We start from the raw sequence: 13,889 nt of genomic DNA, 5'->3' as shown, positions 1-13,889 counted from the left end.
ACCACCAACCAGAGGTCGTAATAAAGTCCTTCTTATCCTTCCTTTTCAATGTACATTGGAAAGCATCTGATTGCTTACCTATAAGATGTGAAGATTTAATTATCATCAGGTTCCAGAAAATCTTGTAAAAATGAAATTCAGGACATTGTCTCCTAAATTCAACCTTAGGTTAATTAGCATCCCACGTTTCAGATTTGCTGACTTCCATTTAAATTTCAGCATAATCCCTGTGCAGTGAAATTAAAGGTAACTCGAGGTAAACACAGCAGACAAAGAGTTTACAGGATTTTCTTCCATTGAGTTTTAAAGCCGTGATTGTACGATTTTAGAAAATAGTTTCAGTTTAATGATTAATCTTTGGATTTCAGGTCTAACAGTCCCACATTGTGTTTGCACTTGCTACTGTAGATGATCATAGATTTAGATTGATATTATGATAAAGAAATAGTGTTTCTCTTAAAATCAAGACCAAAACTCTCCAAAAAGGAGTAACATCTCAATAAATAATTAATCAAATAAATGGTCAACTGATCATCAGAAGTCGCTGCCGCAAACTCAGGTCGCGCCGCCGCATCTGAGGGAGGTGTTGGTTAATATTCTTTATCCACAACATTGAGACAGGACTGTCAGTTTCCTTACACCTCGCACCGAGAGAATATGGGTTGGCGTCCATGTCTGTGCCTCCATCTGTCCGTCATTTATTGCATGTCTTACACTTATGACCTTTCTACTTACTGATACGTGACACAGATGTTGTCTCGTCTCTTCCCCTCCCTGCTTCATCTGACCACCGACAACCGGGTTTGGCACCCGGCATCGTATGCAGATCAGACAGTAAAGTCAGAGCAGACTGGCTCCAGTGTGTCAGCAAGAGAGAAGTGCAGCACTTCATACTGCAGAGTCAGCCTCTCACGGCAGTCATTTTCGCCATGATTTAAAGGGTTATTACATAGCCGGCAGGAAGAGAGCCATCCCTGTGTTGTGCGCTGTATTTCATCAGAGGGAGCGCTCTGTTATAGATGATAGTGTGTCAGTTAGAACTCTGATTGACAGATTATGAAAGCATCAACAAATACGATTTGAAAAAAAAAAAAAAAAAGTCAGATAAAACACGGGACTAGAAAATCAGATGGGTGTGATCCTTCTTTAGATGGAAGAGCATCTGAGCTAACAGCACGTCATATGTAGTGTGTGTTTACTTGTAGAGCTACGTGCTGCCTCTGTCAGTCTCAGAAGGATTTTCTCTGTCTTCGCAATATAAAGAGAAAAAGAAAAGCCGCTGATAATTTACAACAATAGTTTAAATTAGCTTAAACTATTTTTTTATTTTTTTATTGAAAAACTTTTATTAAAAGTTACAAACATTTTAAGCAAATTTTCAAAAATATATATATATATTTTTTTTTACCCATCCTGGTTTTCCTTTGGCCACCTGTCAGGACAGACATTTTGAATGATTGTGATAAAAGAATAAAGCTTAAAAAAAGAGCTATGGCGTGAGATTGCAGCAGCGCTGGGTATATATTTAGTCAAAAGGCTGCCTGATGCGCCACAAAGACTGTGCTGTTTTGGAGCTGCTCTTCAGGACCCACAGATTCACAGCTTATCATGTCTAAAAGTGAGCACCCGGCCAGTCTGCTGCCTTTAGCCCACTTGGCAGCCTGGTGGCTGTTGCTCATCTGTCCCCGAGCCAGTGTGAGCACATCACCGATCTGGACCAGGATTAAAGGACCTAATACTAACAGCTGTGCTGAGATTAGCCATGTCAGTATTTACAGTTATTTTGTCAACCAGCGCACCACACACACTGCTCAAATAACGAATGGAGATATTTGAATTGCCTCGTCTGATTTGTTTGAAATCAGATTCATTCTGAAAAGTATTACGATATTTTTGTGTTTAAGGAAAGGATGGACAGGTTCGGTTGCTATGGAGGAGTTGGAAGGAGTCACCTCCTTTGTTTCACAATAAATGTATCAGAAATTGGTAAAAAAAAAAAAAAAAAAAATGACAGGATGAAGAGAGAGATTATTAACTTCAACGTCTGTTGATGGATTGAGCAGTTTTATCGTGTGTGTGTGTGTGTGTGTGTGTGTGTGTGTGTGTGTGTGTGTGTGTGTGTGTGTGTGTGTGTGTGTGTGTGTGTGTGTGTGTGTGTAAGAGAGAGAGGGAGAGCGGGAGATGTTAGGTGTGATTGTGTTTGCACACGTACCTCCCTGTGTGTGTACCCTCACCAGCATGAATATGCACGCATGTTTTCACACAGGGAATGTCGTTCTCTCTCCGCGGAGACTGATCACCCCATGATGGGCGATCGCTGGAAGATTGGACTGATTCTCCATACCTGTCTCTGTATGGAAATGTCATGTATGAAAAATTGATGCCATTTTCTGAAGTGGTACCGCAGTTTTTCTTCTGATAGATACCACATTTCAATCTACTTAGATGCTTTATATGATGGAGGACGTAGAAAGTGATCACGGGAAGGTGTTGGAGGCAGCAGGTCGGTGTCAGCCACCAACAGCTGCTCCTTTCCAGTGCCTGTGCACATACAGGATCTGTGCAGGGTGGCCTTGGGCTTACCAGGTGGTGTGCATGAACGTGATTAACGGAGATTTGGGGTGAATAATCTTCTAAGCTGCTCAGTGGAGCATTGGTGTTGGGGGCTGGGGTGGAGATGGGAGGAGTTTAGGGTTATAGAAAGATACCTGGATCCCTATCCTTCCTTATGGAATGCGACTCTTGACTTGTGAATGCTTGACGAGGTCCTGGTCGATACATCAGCTTTGTGAATCGACAGTTTTAGCTCATCAGATATTCAATCTGTAAATCCCAATCAAAAAGTAACAAGAACTTGTGTTTGAAATTTGTCCACCACAGTTTAGTTTTCAACTTTTCAACAGCCATCTCAGTCAAAAATGCGTAGCAGCTATTAAGCAAACGTAAGCATACATGTTTAGACATATACAAGTTGGGTGGGAGGCCTTGATACGTGCATGTGCATATTAATTTTTAGAACCACAAAAGCTGTGGTGCATTTTTTTTGGCTGAGGATATTTAGTTCTGTAACAAGCTCATCTGCATACAAACATACAGGCTTAACTCCAATGGGTTTGTATGGTGTGAGGTTTTATTCAAACAATGTGTCATGTTTGTTTCAAATACTGAATGTCCATTGAATTAATACCAATACATGTCGTTCCTTTGCAGTTTTTAGGTGGATGGTGGTGGTGGTGGGGGAGGGGGCGAGGCTGTGCATCACATCACGTCACCTTCGGGCTACGTGAACCTTATGTACTACACTCATATTTGATCATTTCAGGTCATTTTCTCATTTAGAGATCAAAGGTCAAATCAGTGCAATCAAAGCAACAAAGCCTCCCATATATTATCAGTTAATGTGGTGGCATGACATTACCATATTAATTAGTTTCCTTTTGTGCTGAATGGCAGCAGTAGCAAGGGAGAGCAGTGCCCTGCTTCATAGCTCCAAGCAGTTATTCAAATGTATTCATACATATCTATATACCATCCAAACATGCACATATTGTGGCCCATCTGTAAGTACCCATGCAAAGAAGGATACAGCCAGGATGGTGTGCTACACACAGCTACGTGCCACCATCTCTGGTGGCCGTCGTGAGATGTGTTTGATCATGTTAGATGGTGCAGTTGCACAGATTATCTCAGCCGATCTTTGCTTTTCTCCAGCATCACTTTCTTCCATTATATCCCACAAGAGCCAATGCAATGGAGGAATATTATAGCCTACTATAGTATATATAGAGTGAAGATTCCCATACAGCATCCCTGAAGGGCTCTGTGAGCAGAGCAAAAGTGCGTGCTAGAATTACAGGGGAGGCGTAGAAAAACAGATTAAACGTTTTTATCGTTTGAAGGTCTGTGAGAGAACACATTTAGCCTTTTTTCTTTTCATACTGTTTCTCATTGTGATGGTGTGATGATGATGATGGCTGTGAAACTCGGCAGCATGCATAATTTCAGTTGAAGAAGATGAGGGCCTGTAAGAGAGCTCTTTCCCTCGGTGACCACTGCTTTAGTGAAACAAGGCGGATAAAATGCTAGATTCTGATCCCTGACTCATTTTCCAGCTCATGTTGTACATCTCCACAATATTGCTGTGAGGGTCTATGATATCCGTGGTTTTTGAAGAAAAAATAATGTGATCGACCTTTTCAATATTTTGCTTTCTCCCCTTGTATTCTTCCAATAACTGCCAGAGCAATATCGAGGTTTATGAAAACTGTTTGTATGTGCCTCACAGCCCCAGATGTGGGGAAAAAAGGTTTGTTTAAAGACTCAAGAAGATAGTAAGATGGAACACTGCAGGTAATGAGGAGGAATATAGCATCCATGATTACACAATTACAAACTAAGGCCATGTACAAATGTTTGCATAAAGCCGTGCACACAACAGTGCCACTGGAATTTACAGGTGTATAGAAATGGAGATTGAGCCTGAGAGTCTGGGGATCAGGGAGAAGCAGATTACCATAGGTTAGTCTGAGACATAGAGGGATGTGTTCTTGTGAAGAAATGCATGGAGACAGGAGTAATTAATTATAGATGTGTAAATGTGGTCTGAGGGAATGCTGTTACAGTAACCAGAGGCGAGGCAAGGCAAGGGAGAGATGAGGGGGAGGAGGAGAGCCCCCTACTATACCATCCACAACTTCAATTTACATTACATGACAGGAGAATGGAGGTTAATTAAACACGACAATGCTCGGGCGGTTATTGTTAACTCTTGGTGGTGGCTGACTCCCTCCTAATTCAAAGGCCAAAGAATTCATAACTAATATGTTTATGCAGAAGGATAAAGTGTAAAATTAATATTCAAACATCGCTCAGAAAGAGAGGTTCAAATTATAGATGTGGGTAAAATGTGGTTGTGGGCGGAAGGAATTTTGGGTAAAAAGTAAAACCATAAACGCTATTTCCAGGTTTTAAGACTGAAGTCGGAGGATCATTTTAAGAAGGAAACAATGAGGAAAAACAGCGTTCCCTATTAAATTCTGCCTGTGCCAGCTATAGTCACCGTAGAAACTAAAACGCATCCAAAACTCTGCTAAATGTTGTGTTGCTGGAGGCGTGCTCACATTTCAACACGCATCTATTTCCAACCGTCATCTTGACGCTAATTGGACTTGACACTAATGATGCCAAAAAAGCAAAGCAAAGCGGGGCTATAGGTTTGTGAGCTGTCCGGTTACACTTTTGGAGACTGCTGACTGCTTAGGTTACCATGGACTTCGTGATCTTACACTGCATTTTACATTTGTGCCAGGTTTCAAAAAATGGAGATGAACTCGGGTCATGATCAGTTTTAATGGTGCCCCAACCAAGTTCTAGACATCCACACACTCAAGCAGAGGTCAGTTATACAAATTAGAGTTGAAAATTATGTGTCTAGAACCATTGAGTTGTTATAGTGTGACTTTAATAATGACTAAGAGGATCAGTTTACGCCTCATTCCAAACCAATGCAGATTGTCGTTTCACACCATAAATAAATGCCCACAATTGAAATGTCTCTGTTTTTCTATTTGCAGGGTTCCATTTTTTGTTTTTGTTTGTTTGGTTAAAGTCGGCCTTGATTCACTCATCTCGTGTCCCTGCTGTTGAAAAGGCAGAATTATAATAGGTAATGTACGTCTGTGCCGGGCTCTTAGCCTCCGGGGACATTGTGTAAATGCTCCTCATCTCCCTGCTGATCGTAGTCCTGACTGATTGCTGATGACTTTTTTAGGGCACAGACATGTTAAGTTGTTTATTTATTAAAAAAAATAAAAATATCCCTCTCCACTCTAGATTCTTTCCTTCCCTTCTCTCCCCTCCCATCCCCCGATTGTGTGTCGGCATATCTGTCTTGGTTTCAGCTTCTGTCTCTTTGAACGGTGATGATGTGTTGTGGTCATCAGCAAAGTTTGTGATATAGGGACAGGGCAGCTGTTTTTTTGTTTTGTTTGTATGTGTGTGTGTGTGTGTGTCTGTGTGTGTGTGTGTGTGTGTATGTGTCAGAGTGCATTTTATGCATGTGACAGATATGGGACATCCTTGACTGCTGTTGAGAAAGTGACACACCCCTACAGGCGATCGTGTTCAAAAGGGATCTTCAGCAAACTCCAAACCACAATTTAGCAGACCACTGTCATAAGAAATCACTTAGCTGTAATGCATTTTCTGACACTGGATCACTGACTGTAAAAACCTACACAATACTGTTATGGTTATACTTGCATCACGATTTTTGATGTTAGGCTAAAACGCGGTGTATTCATAGCTGGATAGGGTTGATGGTTTAATAATTTCTACAAAATAAAGCTGCCTGATTGCTCTTTAAATATGTATGTTGCTTGTACGTGGCAAGCTAAATCTACATGCAGAACCTCACTTCTTCGCTGCATCTGTGATTCCCAAAAGGAAACACAGCCATCTGTTACGCACAACAACTCACAAGGCATCCTCGTCTGTCCTCTCATATACAATTCTTTTTCTTTTTGCCTCTGCAGTATATCTCCACCATCACAACAGTTTTTGGGGTTTTTTTGGGGTGGGTTTGTAAAGTATGAAGTAACTGTATATATGGACTCACTGGACCACTAGCTGACTTGCGCAGGCATAAGGCACACTCAAGGATGCACAAGTAAACAAGCAGATCACTACAAAGCAAACAGAATGCTGCCTGAGTTAATTTTGCAGTCATTTTGTCACCCATCACCATCTGTCTGTCACACCTTGTTTATTTACCACTTTGTATAATGAAGCGAACGAATGTCTCATTTGATTAATTAATGCTCTGAACTGACTCAATTAGTGCAAAATTAATATTTCAAAAATGATTAGAAAATGTAACTATTTATTTGCATCACAGTTAGCAGCTCTCTGTCTTTGCAGTTCTTTTTTTTTTTTACTGATGCATAATATGCATAGGAAATTACTACCTGTCTAATTTATGCTGCATTACACTGCACTTATTGATTATCTAAGCTTACTTGGCCATATTGTAGTGACTTAGCATTATAATGTTTCACTTACAAAGTCAGTACATAGATACAATGCCAATGCATACTATGTGTGGTTTGTAATGGCCACTTGCATCCTTGTAATGTACATTATAAACCAGTCAACAAAGTTGTTTGAGGAAATCATAATGGGGAAACAATGTCCAATAATTCATGTTAGAAACTTCACCTCACTCAATCTTTATTTGACTGTACTGAGGTACAGAAGCACTTTGAGCTAATTGCGTGTTAGCGTGCTAATGAACGGCATCCTAACACTGCAGGTAAATGTCATGGGAATGTCACTAGTTTTTCAAAAGTGGGGCAAATTGAAATTCTGACCTGAATGTGGTGTTGGAGGAAAAAAAAAAAAAAAACAGGGAAACCACACTTATTATAATTCTTCCTCAGGAGGATGTTGGCATCAAATGTCAAACAGTCCATCCAACCGTTGTTAAGACCAACCAAAAATGTCAACATGGTGCCGCGAGAGGAAAAGTAAGATCATGAAATTGATCCCCACAGGCAACACTGTGTGCATGTACCAAATGTTGTGCTAATTCATGTGGCACGTGTTGGCACATCTAAGCAACACTGTAACATTAGGGTATGATCACGCTAAAAGTCAGAAGGGTTCATCCTCTGGGAAACATATGGATATTGGTACCAAATTTAATTGCATGCCAAGACGTGCCACTAAAAGGGAAATAATGTCAACCTTCTGGTGACGGTAGAAGGAAGGTCTGTAAAATCTGTAGGATTAAGGACTATCAATGTCTGTGCAAAATTTCATTTTAACCAATCCATCGCTTGTGGCGCTAAATCTGGTTTCAAGTGATGGCCCCCAAACGACCAACCGAACAGACCAACGCTGACACCTTTAGCCACCTTTTCATTTGCCAGTGTGGCCTAAAAACAAAGGTAATGTCAGTGCCAGGGACCAAGAGAGGTGCAACAAAATCTTCCACCATCATAACCGTCTTTGTCACCAGAAGTTTCCTGACAACTAATTGTAAGTGTCTAGTTAGTCAGACTTTGACAGCCTCAAGTAAACAGCATCTGTCTCAGCTTACAAAGTTGCTGATGCTGCAGTTCTTTAGCATGTTGGTGTTAATAGCTGATATTAACATTCTGGCATGTTAACGTAGATTGTTTGTTCATTGAGATGTTACGTTATTACAAAGTACAGCTGAAGCTAATTCTGCAATTAGTTTTAGGAGCATACGTGACTAAAATACAAAAATATTCCAAATCATTGCCACTTCATTTTTTTTTTCTTGCTCGGGCTGCATTAAAGCAAACACTGAGCTGACCTGCATGCCTGAAGATAGACAGTCTAGTGAATGTGTGCAAGCTAAATGGATACACAAGACATTAATTGTACCCGATAATGCATTGTCTGATAAATGCCCTGTCTGTGCGGAGTGGGGGCATGTTTTCAAACATCACCTACTGCATAGGCTGCTTTAAATCCACGTATTTGTTACCAAATGGAGAAGATTTTCTACTTTTGAGGCGTCTGGGGAGCTTGCGAGCAGAACAACACGCATCGAGATCTCAAGTGGGATCTTCATGGATTTGATCTGGCGGTGGAATGATGAAATGAAATGCAGTTGTAGAGTGCTGCTGTGGCGAGTCTCAAGAAATCAGGATAGGAAGATGGAATATCGAACAAATTCAAAACAACCACACAACCTCCTTCTCCTGTCATATAATGAGTTCCTGTATCGTTATTTGTATTCAGATACCTCCTCCTTGTCACATATTTTTTAACACCCATTGTGCCATGAAATGAAGCCCATTTACAAATCATTCTCCTTCTGATTTGATAAATGTAACTGGCAAATGGGTGAGTCCCCTGAATGCCTTGTTTGAATAATTGAGCAGTACTCAATCAGACAACATTAGTCTGTGGTGGCGTCCCCGCCATCTGAAACAATTACCACGACAACAGACTACACGTGGATGCAGCCACCACGGGGATTCGACATTTGAGACCAACAGATTAGAATAACACCACCTCTGCTCCGTGTCGCACATGCCTTCACGTGCACCGCCCACAGAAGCCTGCGTAGGCCTCTCAGTGAGAGCAGCAGAGGAAGGGGGGGACAAACACAGAAGTGTTGAGGGGGGTATAGGACAAGTGCAGTGGGGTAATTCATACTGTCAGGATTGAATAAATCACAGCCACAGTACCAACAGTTTTCATATAATTGACCCGACCCCCTTAGCCTTTCAAATTTGCACTGGCCTATTACCAAGAGATTGTATGTAATAGGTTATTCACTTCCAATTTATTTAGACATGATTCATCATGTACACCATCAATCATTATTCTAAAAAAAATGAATAGAGAAAAATAAAACACCCTACATTTGAGTAATTTCTGTGTGTGTGTGTGTGGGGGGGGGGGGCGGTGCAGAGAGAGGGGTGTGTTGGAAATATGCCAGAAGTAGTGACAACAAGTAAAGCATATAAGAGAAAGGAGGAATTTGGGGATTTTTAAATGATTTAATTGCAAAAGGCTGAGGTTTAATTACTATCTTTAGTAGACAACAGATTATAATTTGTTTCCTTTATTTGCGTAGTTAAACAGAACAGTGGAGTTTATAACTGTGGCACTTGTCGAAAAACACTATCATCCCCATTTAAGACACAACACCTTTTCTCTGCCTCACGTTTCTGTAATTGGGTTTTCCCTCCACCTCTTCAGATATCAGTGTTTCCTCTGTGTCTCCTGAGAGAAGCTTTACTGTTTTAGAAGCATGTTCAATGTGACAACATAAGCACAGAAATTCACTTGTGTGACTGGATGAGTGCTGTTGTTGCCTTCATGGAATGGGTCACTAAACGTACAGTACAACGTGACAGCCGACCAGGCATATGTCTGTGCCAAAGTAGTGTCTGCAACTGAGACTCATTTGCTCCAGCTACTGAATGTGATTGACAGCTGGACCAAAGGGCCGTTGGGTCCTTCCTGATTTCTTTTTTCACTACAGGTTGTCCTCTGGGACGTGGAATTCATGCTGCGGTATATCAGCAGCATGGCTGGCGGTAATGAGGATGAAAAGCAAACTGAACACCGAGCCGGTTTACTTAGTTTACTAGTTTTATAAACTCTCATCTGGTGTGAGATATAATTAAGATCACAATTTTTGTTATCAATTAATCACACACAAAATCAGAAATGACACTTAGAAACTAATATTTATTCATAAGCATAAAGTTCTTGGACAACAAAAGTAGGAGGAAGAAAAATCTCTTGTTTTAATTATTTAACTTCAACTTTTGTATTTTATTTTCAGTCATGGTTGTTGTCATACAGTTCACTTTATTATTTAAAATGGGCCTACAGCAAGACTTCTGCAAAAACAACATATCATAAGCTATTAATGCAAAGCGGCAACAACGCATTGCAGGATCCAAATCATGATCTCTATTTTTTAACCATAATTCCAGTGATGGCTTGCATTACAGTCATTCCTGGAACTACTTAAAGCAGCAGCTTTTGAACTGATATTTGGGATAAGAGTTGTGACAGAACTGGGAAGTTTTGAAGCGCTCACCTTTTAACTTGGCGGCAGCTAGCACATACATCTCTTCAAAATGCACGAGTGTGGCTTTTACAGGCATTGCTTGACAAATCTTGACATTCTCGTTCCTTTGAACACACAAAATCCAACGCAGATATCCCTGCCGTGGATACATTAACATGTTGACAGCAGTGGGAGAATGGAAAAACTGCTCATAAATGGAATTTTAATGAGCTAAAGTTGTGTAGATGTAACAAAAAAAATAATTAATTGTGGCATATTTCGCCCACTATATTTCATGCAGCTGTCATAGTTTAAGGCTATTGTTTTTGCATCATATCGTAGTGGAACACCTTACTACAGGATTAATTAATTTCAAGAAAGCTTTAACACTACAAGCCCATACCAGGAACCTGCGGCTTAACAACATTGTGATTGACCCCCTCGCAAATATGCTCCAAACACAAGCGCATGCAGTGTTGCACACATAAACAACATTTAGCTTATGCTGCTAACTGTTCGTCCATTTAGTGAGGAGCTTCTTGCTAAAAAGTTGAACTGTTGAGAAAAAAAAAAAATCCTGCAAGTAATCACAAATGACAGGGAGCAAGGTCATTGGACAAACACATCAGCATTTCCCAGCATGCCTTCTTCCTTTGCAACTTCTGAGAATGAAGCATCCACAATAAAAGTGATGGGTAGAGATAAAAAAGCTTTTTAGTTTTGATAAAATGTGTAGTTTTGGAACATTTCAAGAGAAAAATACATAAAATGGGCTATGACTTAAAACCATAAGTGTTATACACAAGGTTAAAAGTTAGTATATACAGCCACCACTATCAAGAGTTTATCCAGTAATGTCGATGTATAGTTGCTTAGAGGACTAGGTGAAAGGTTTTGTGCACAATAGAGTTGCAGCATTGGCCCCTGACAGACTCTGATTCCTGGTTAACTGCACGGATTACATCATGGACAGTTGTGCCATTGCCAGATACATGAACTTTGTTGGTGTCTGTGAGGCATTTAGAAACAGTTCTACCATTGCTCCTAACTGAAACTTGCACCTGTTTGTTTCATAAAGCCTCATGAAGGAGTCCTTAATCACGTCAATATCCTTGATAACTTGTAAACATGCAATGAGAAACCAAGGTCTGACCGTGTGTCTGCTGCAAAGAACAGACCCGTCATCCAAGGTTTCAGAAAGAAAAAAAACATGTCACAGCCAAACTGGTAAAATCAGAACATTGAAACATGTATCTGATTAAAGTGAATTTTACAGCACATTGACCCTCATTTACCTCCTTCAAATGTCCAATAAATGTTTGAATTCTTAAAGAGCCCACAAAGCAGCCTTTGGTACTTAGTGTGTATTTTATGAAGTCTGAAGAAATGGCTTGGACTCACTTCGTTATTGCTTCCCATTTTACCTGTAATAAATGTTTTTCACTCATCACAAGCTGCTTATCTTCACTGTAGCAGAGATTCCATGCAAGACTCTTCATTTTTACTCCTCACATGCGCATCCAATTTCATTCTTCACTATTTGTATGACTAATGAGACAGCAAACAACAATATTTTTTTTTTAGCTATTAACCTCATGAAGGTACTCATACTGAGTCTTTACTCTTATTTTCTTTTGTTATGTTTCATTTGTGATATTGTGTTGCAGAGTTTTCTGTGGCTATTCATGTTTCCCAAAAGATTAATTTCAAGAATTTGGCGAATAATCAGGGCCAGTAATTGTTTATTATACTACTAATAATTGTTATTAATAATAGTTTCTTCTTTCATAAGATTCAAGTCAAATTGAAATGTGGATTGCTGCCATAGCTGTGTGGAAAAAAACAACTATAAGTACTAGTGTTGTATCAGATGTGTGTCAGATACCACCTGTGTGTTTTGGACTTAATAATTTGTTCTAGTCACTCCTTTCACGTTGTGGGACATAGCCTCAAGGAAGCTTTCAGTCGGGCTTCATAGATTTAATGTAGTTTGAATTTTTAATGCATGATCTTTCACTTATTGTCAACCTGTGTTGCTTCTGTACTTTTACTTTGCTTTTATGTCTCTTGCCCTCCTTTAAAGTGCCTTTCCTTTGCACACCGTACCGTGAATCCTACCTGGATTTATACACCGTTCCATGTATGTCCTGAGATCAAAGAGCCCATCCCCATTCCTTCAGGGGGGACAACTGTATTATTGAAGACCCATAAATTGCTGAGTGTCCTGTGAGGCAGCCTACCTGCCAGAATTATCTTGGACTCTTGAAGTAGAAAAAAATATGGTAGACTTCAGTTAACCCATGACAGCTCAGTCCTTTTCTGGTTCACATAATGGAACAGCAATGACAACACAAACTAATCACCCGAATGACATAATGTTACTGCTATGGTAACAACCTCTTTTCCCCTTTCTCTTTTGTCTCCTAGTGTTGCGTGATGACTTCAGGCAGAACCCACAGGACGTGGTGGTGGCGGTGGGAGAGACGGCCAGTTTTGAGTGTCAGCCACCACGAGGGCATCCTGAACCCAACACCTTCTGGAGGAAAGATAAGACTCGCCTTGACCTCAAGGATGACAGAATCACGGTGGGTTAATCCCTCTGGAGGGGTTGGGGGGCACTCCTTCGCTTCTTACACGACCCCTACTCCAAATCACATGCTCAACTGCTCACATTTACCTGGAGCTGTCAGAGGTAAAGGACTTGGGCCAGTTCATTTAATTCACAAGTGTTTCTTCTTCTTCCTCAGGTCCGTGGAGGAAAACTGACGCTCTCGAATACAAAGAAGAGCGATGCAGGGATTTATGTGTGTGTGGCGGCCAACATGGTCGGGGAGAGGGAGAGTGAAAAAGCTCAGCTCTCTGTGTTTGGTAAGAAGTCTGTCATACACTCTTTGCTTGCTTCAAAAAGTTATTTGAGTACACCATTTACTGCACAGCATCACATGAAGCACTCTGTCAAAAGCATCTTTAGCATCTATATCATGTGTACTGCCCACATCCAGAAAGACCAGTGTTTGTGCAGCGCCCTGTGAACCAGGTGGTCTTGGTGGACGAGAGCGTAGAGCTCAGGTGTCAGGTCCACGGCGACCCACCACCCACGCTGCGATGGAAAAAGGAGGACGTGGATATTCCCCGCGGCAGGTATGGTATAGTGATAACAGATAAATGTTTAAGCAGAGGTAATGAGTCCCATTAGAAAAGAAGATTTAACATACTGTATTACTCATGGAGGACTTGAATCAGTGTGGCAAAAATCCTTTATTAGCTGCAGAGAATCTCATTATTTGCTTTTTGAACTACTTTTCTGGATGAAAGAGTGTCCTTGCTT

At 40.7% G+C, this 13,889-nt stretch overlaps 1 protein-coding gene across 2 annotated transcripts in view; it reads left to right on the top strand.

Annotated features, from left to right (window-relative positions):
• The window catches only part of LOC138622077 (roundabout homolog 2-like), a 76,286-nt gene that overhangs the window by 29,562 nt on the left and 32,835 nt on the right, over nucleotides 1-13,889 (top strand). For both annotated transcript variants that reach the window (XM_069700562.1, XM_069700561.1), the window contains exons 3-5: nucleotides 12,989-13,146; nucleotides 13,309-13,429; nucleotides 13,564-13,702. In XM_069700562.1, coding sequence (XP_069556663.1) covers nucleotides 12,989-13,146; nucleotides 13,309-13,429; nucleotides 13,564-13,702 — 418 coding nt within the window. The remainder of the gene's footprint in view (nucleotides 1-12,988; nucleotides 13,147-13,308; nucleotides 13,430-13,563; nucleotides 13,703-13,889) is intronic.

Source organism: Brachyistius frenatus, unplaced genomic scaffold (genome assembly GCF_029030835.1).
Source record: "Brachyistius frenatus isolate BFR_SWC_R1_liver_20210118 unplaced genomic scaffold, ASM2903083v1 Contig_34, whole genome shotgun sequence".
Classification (NCBI taxonomy): domain Eukaryota; kingdom Metazoa; phylum Chordata; class Actinopteri; family Embiotocidae; genus Brachyistius; species Brachyistius frenatus.
The sequence above is the reverse complement of the archived record's forward strand: the minus strand, read 5'-3'. Positions and strand labels throughout refer to the sequence as shown.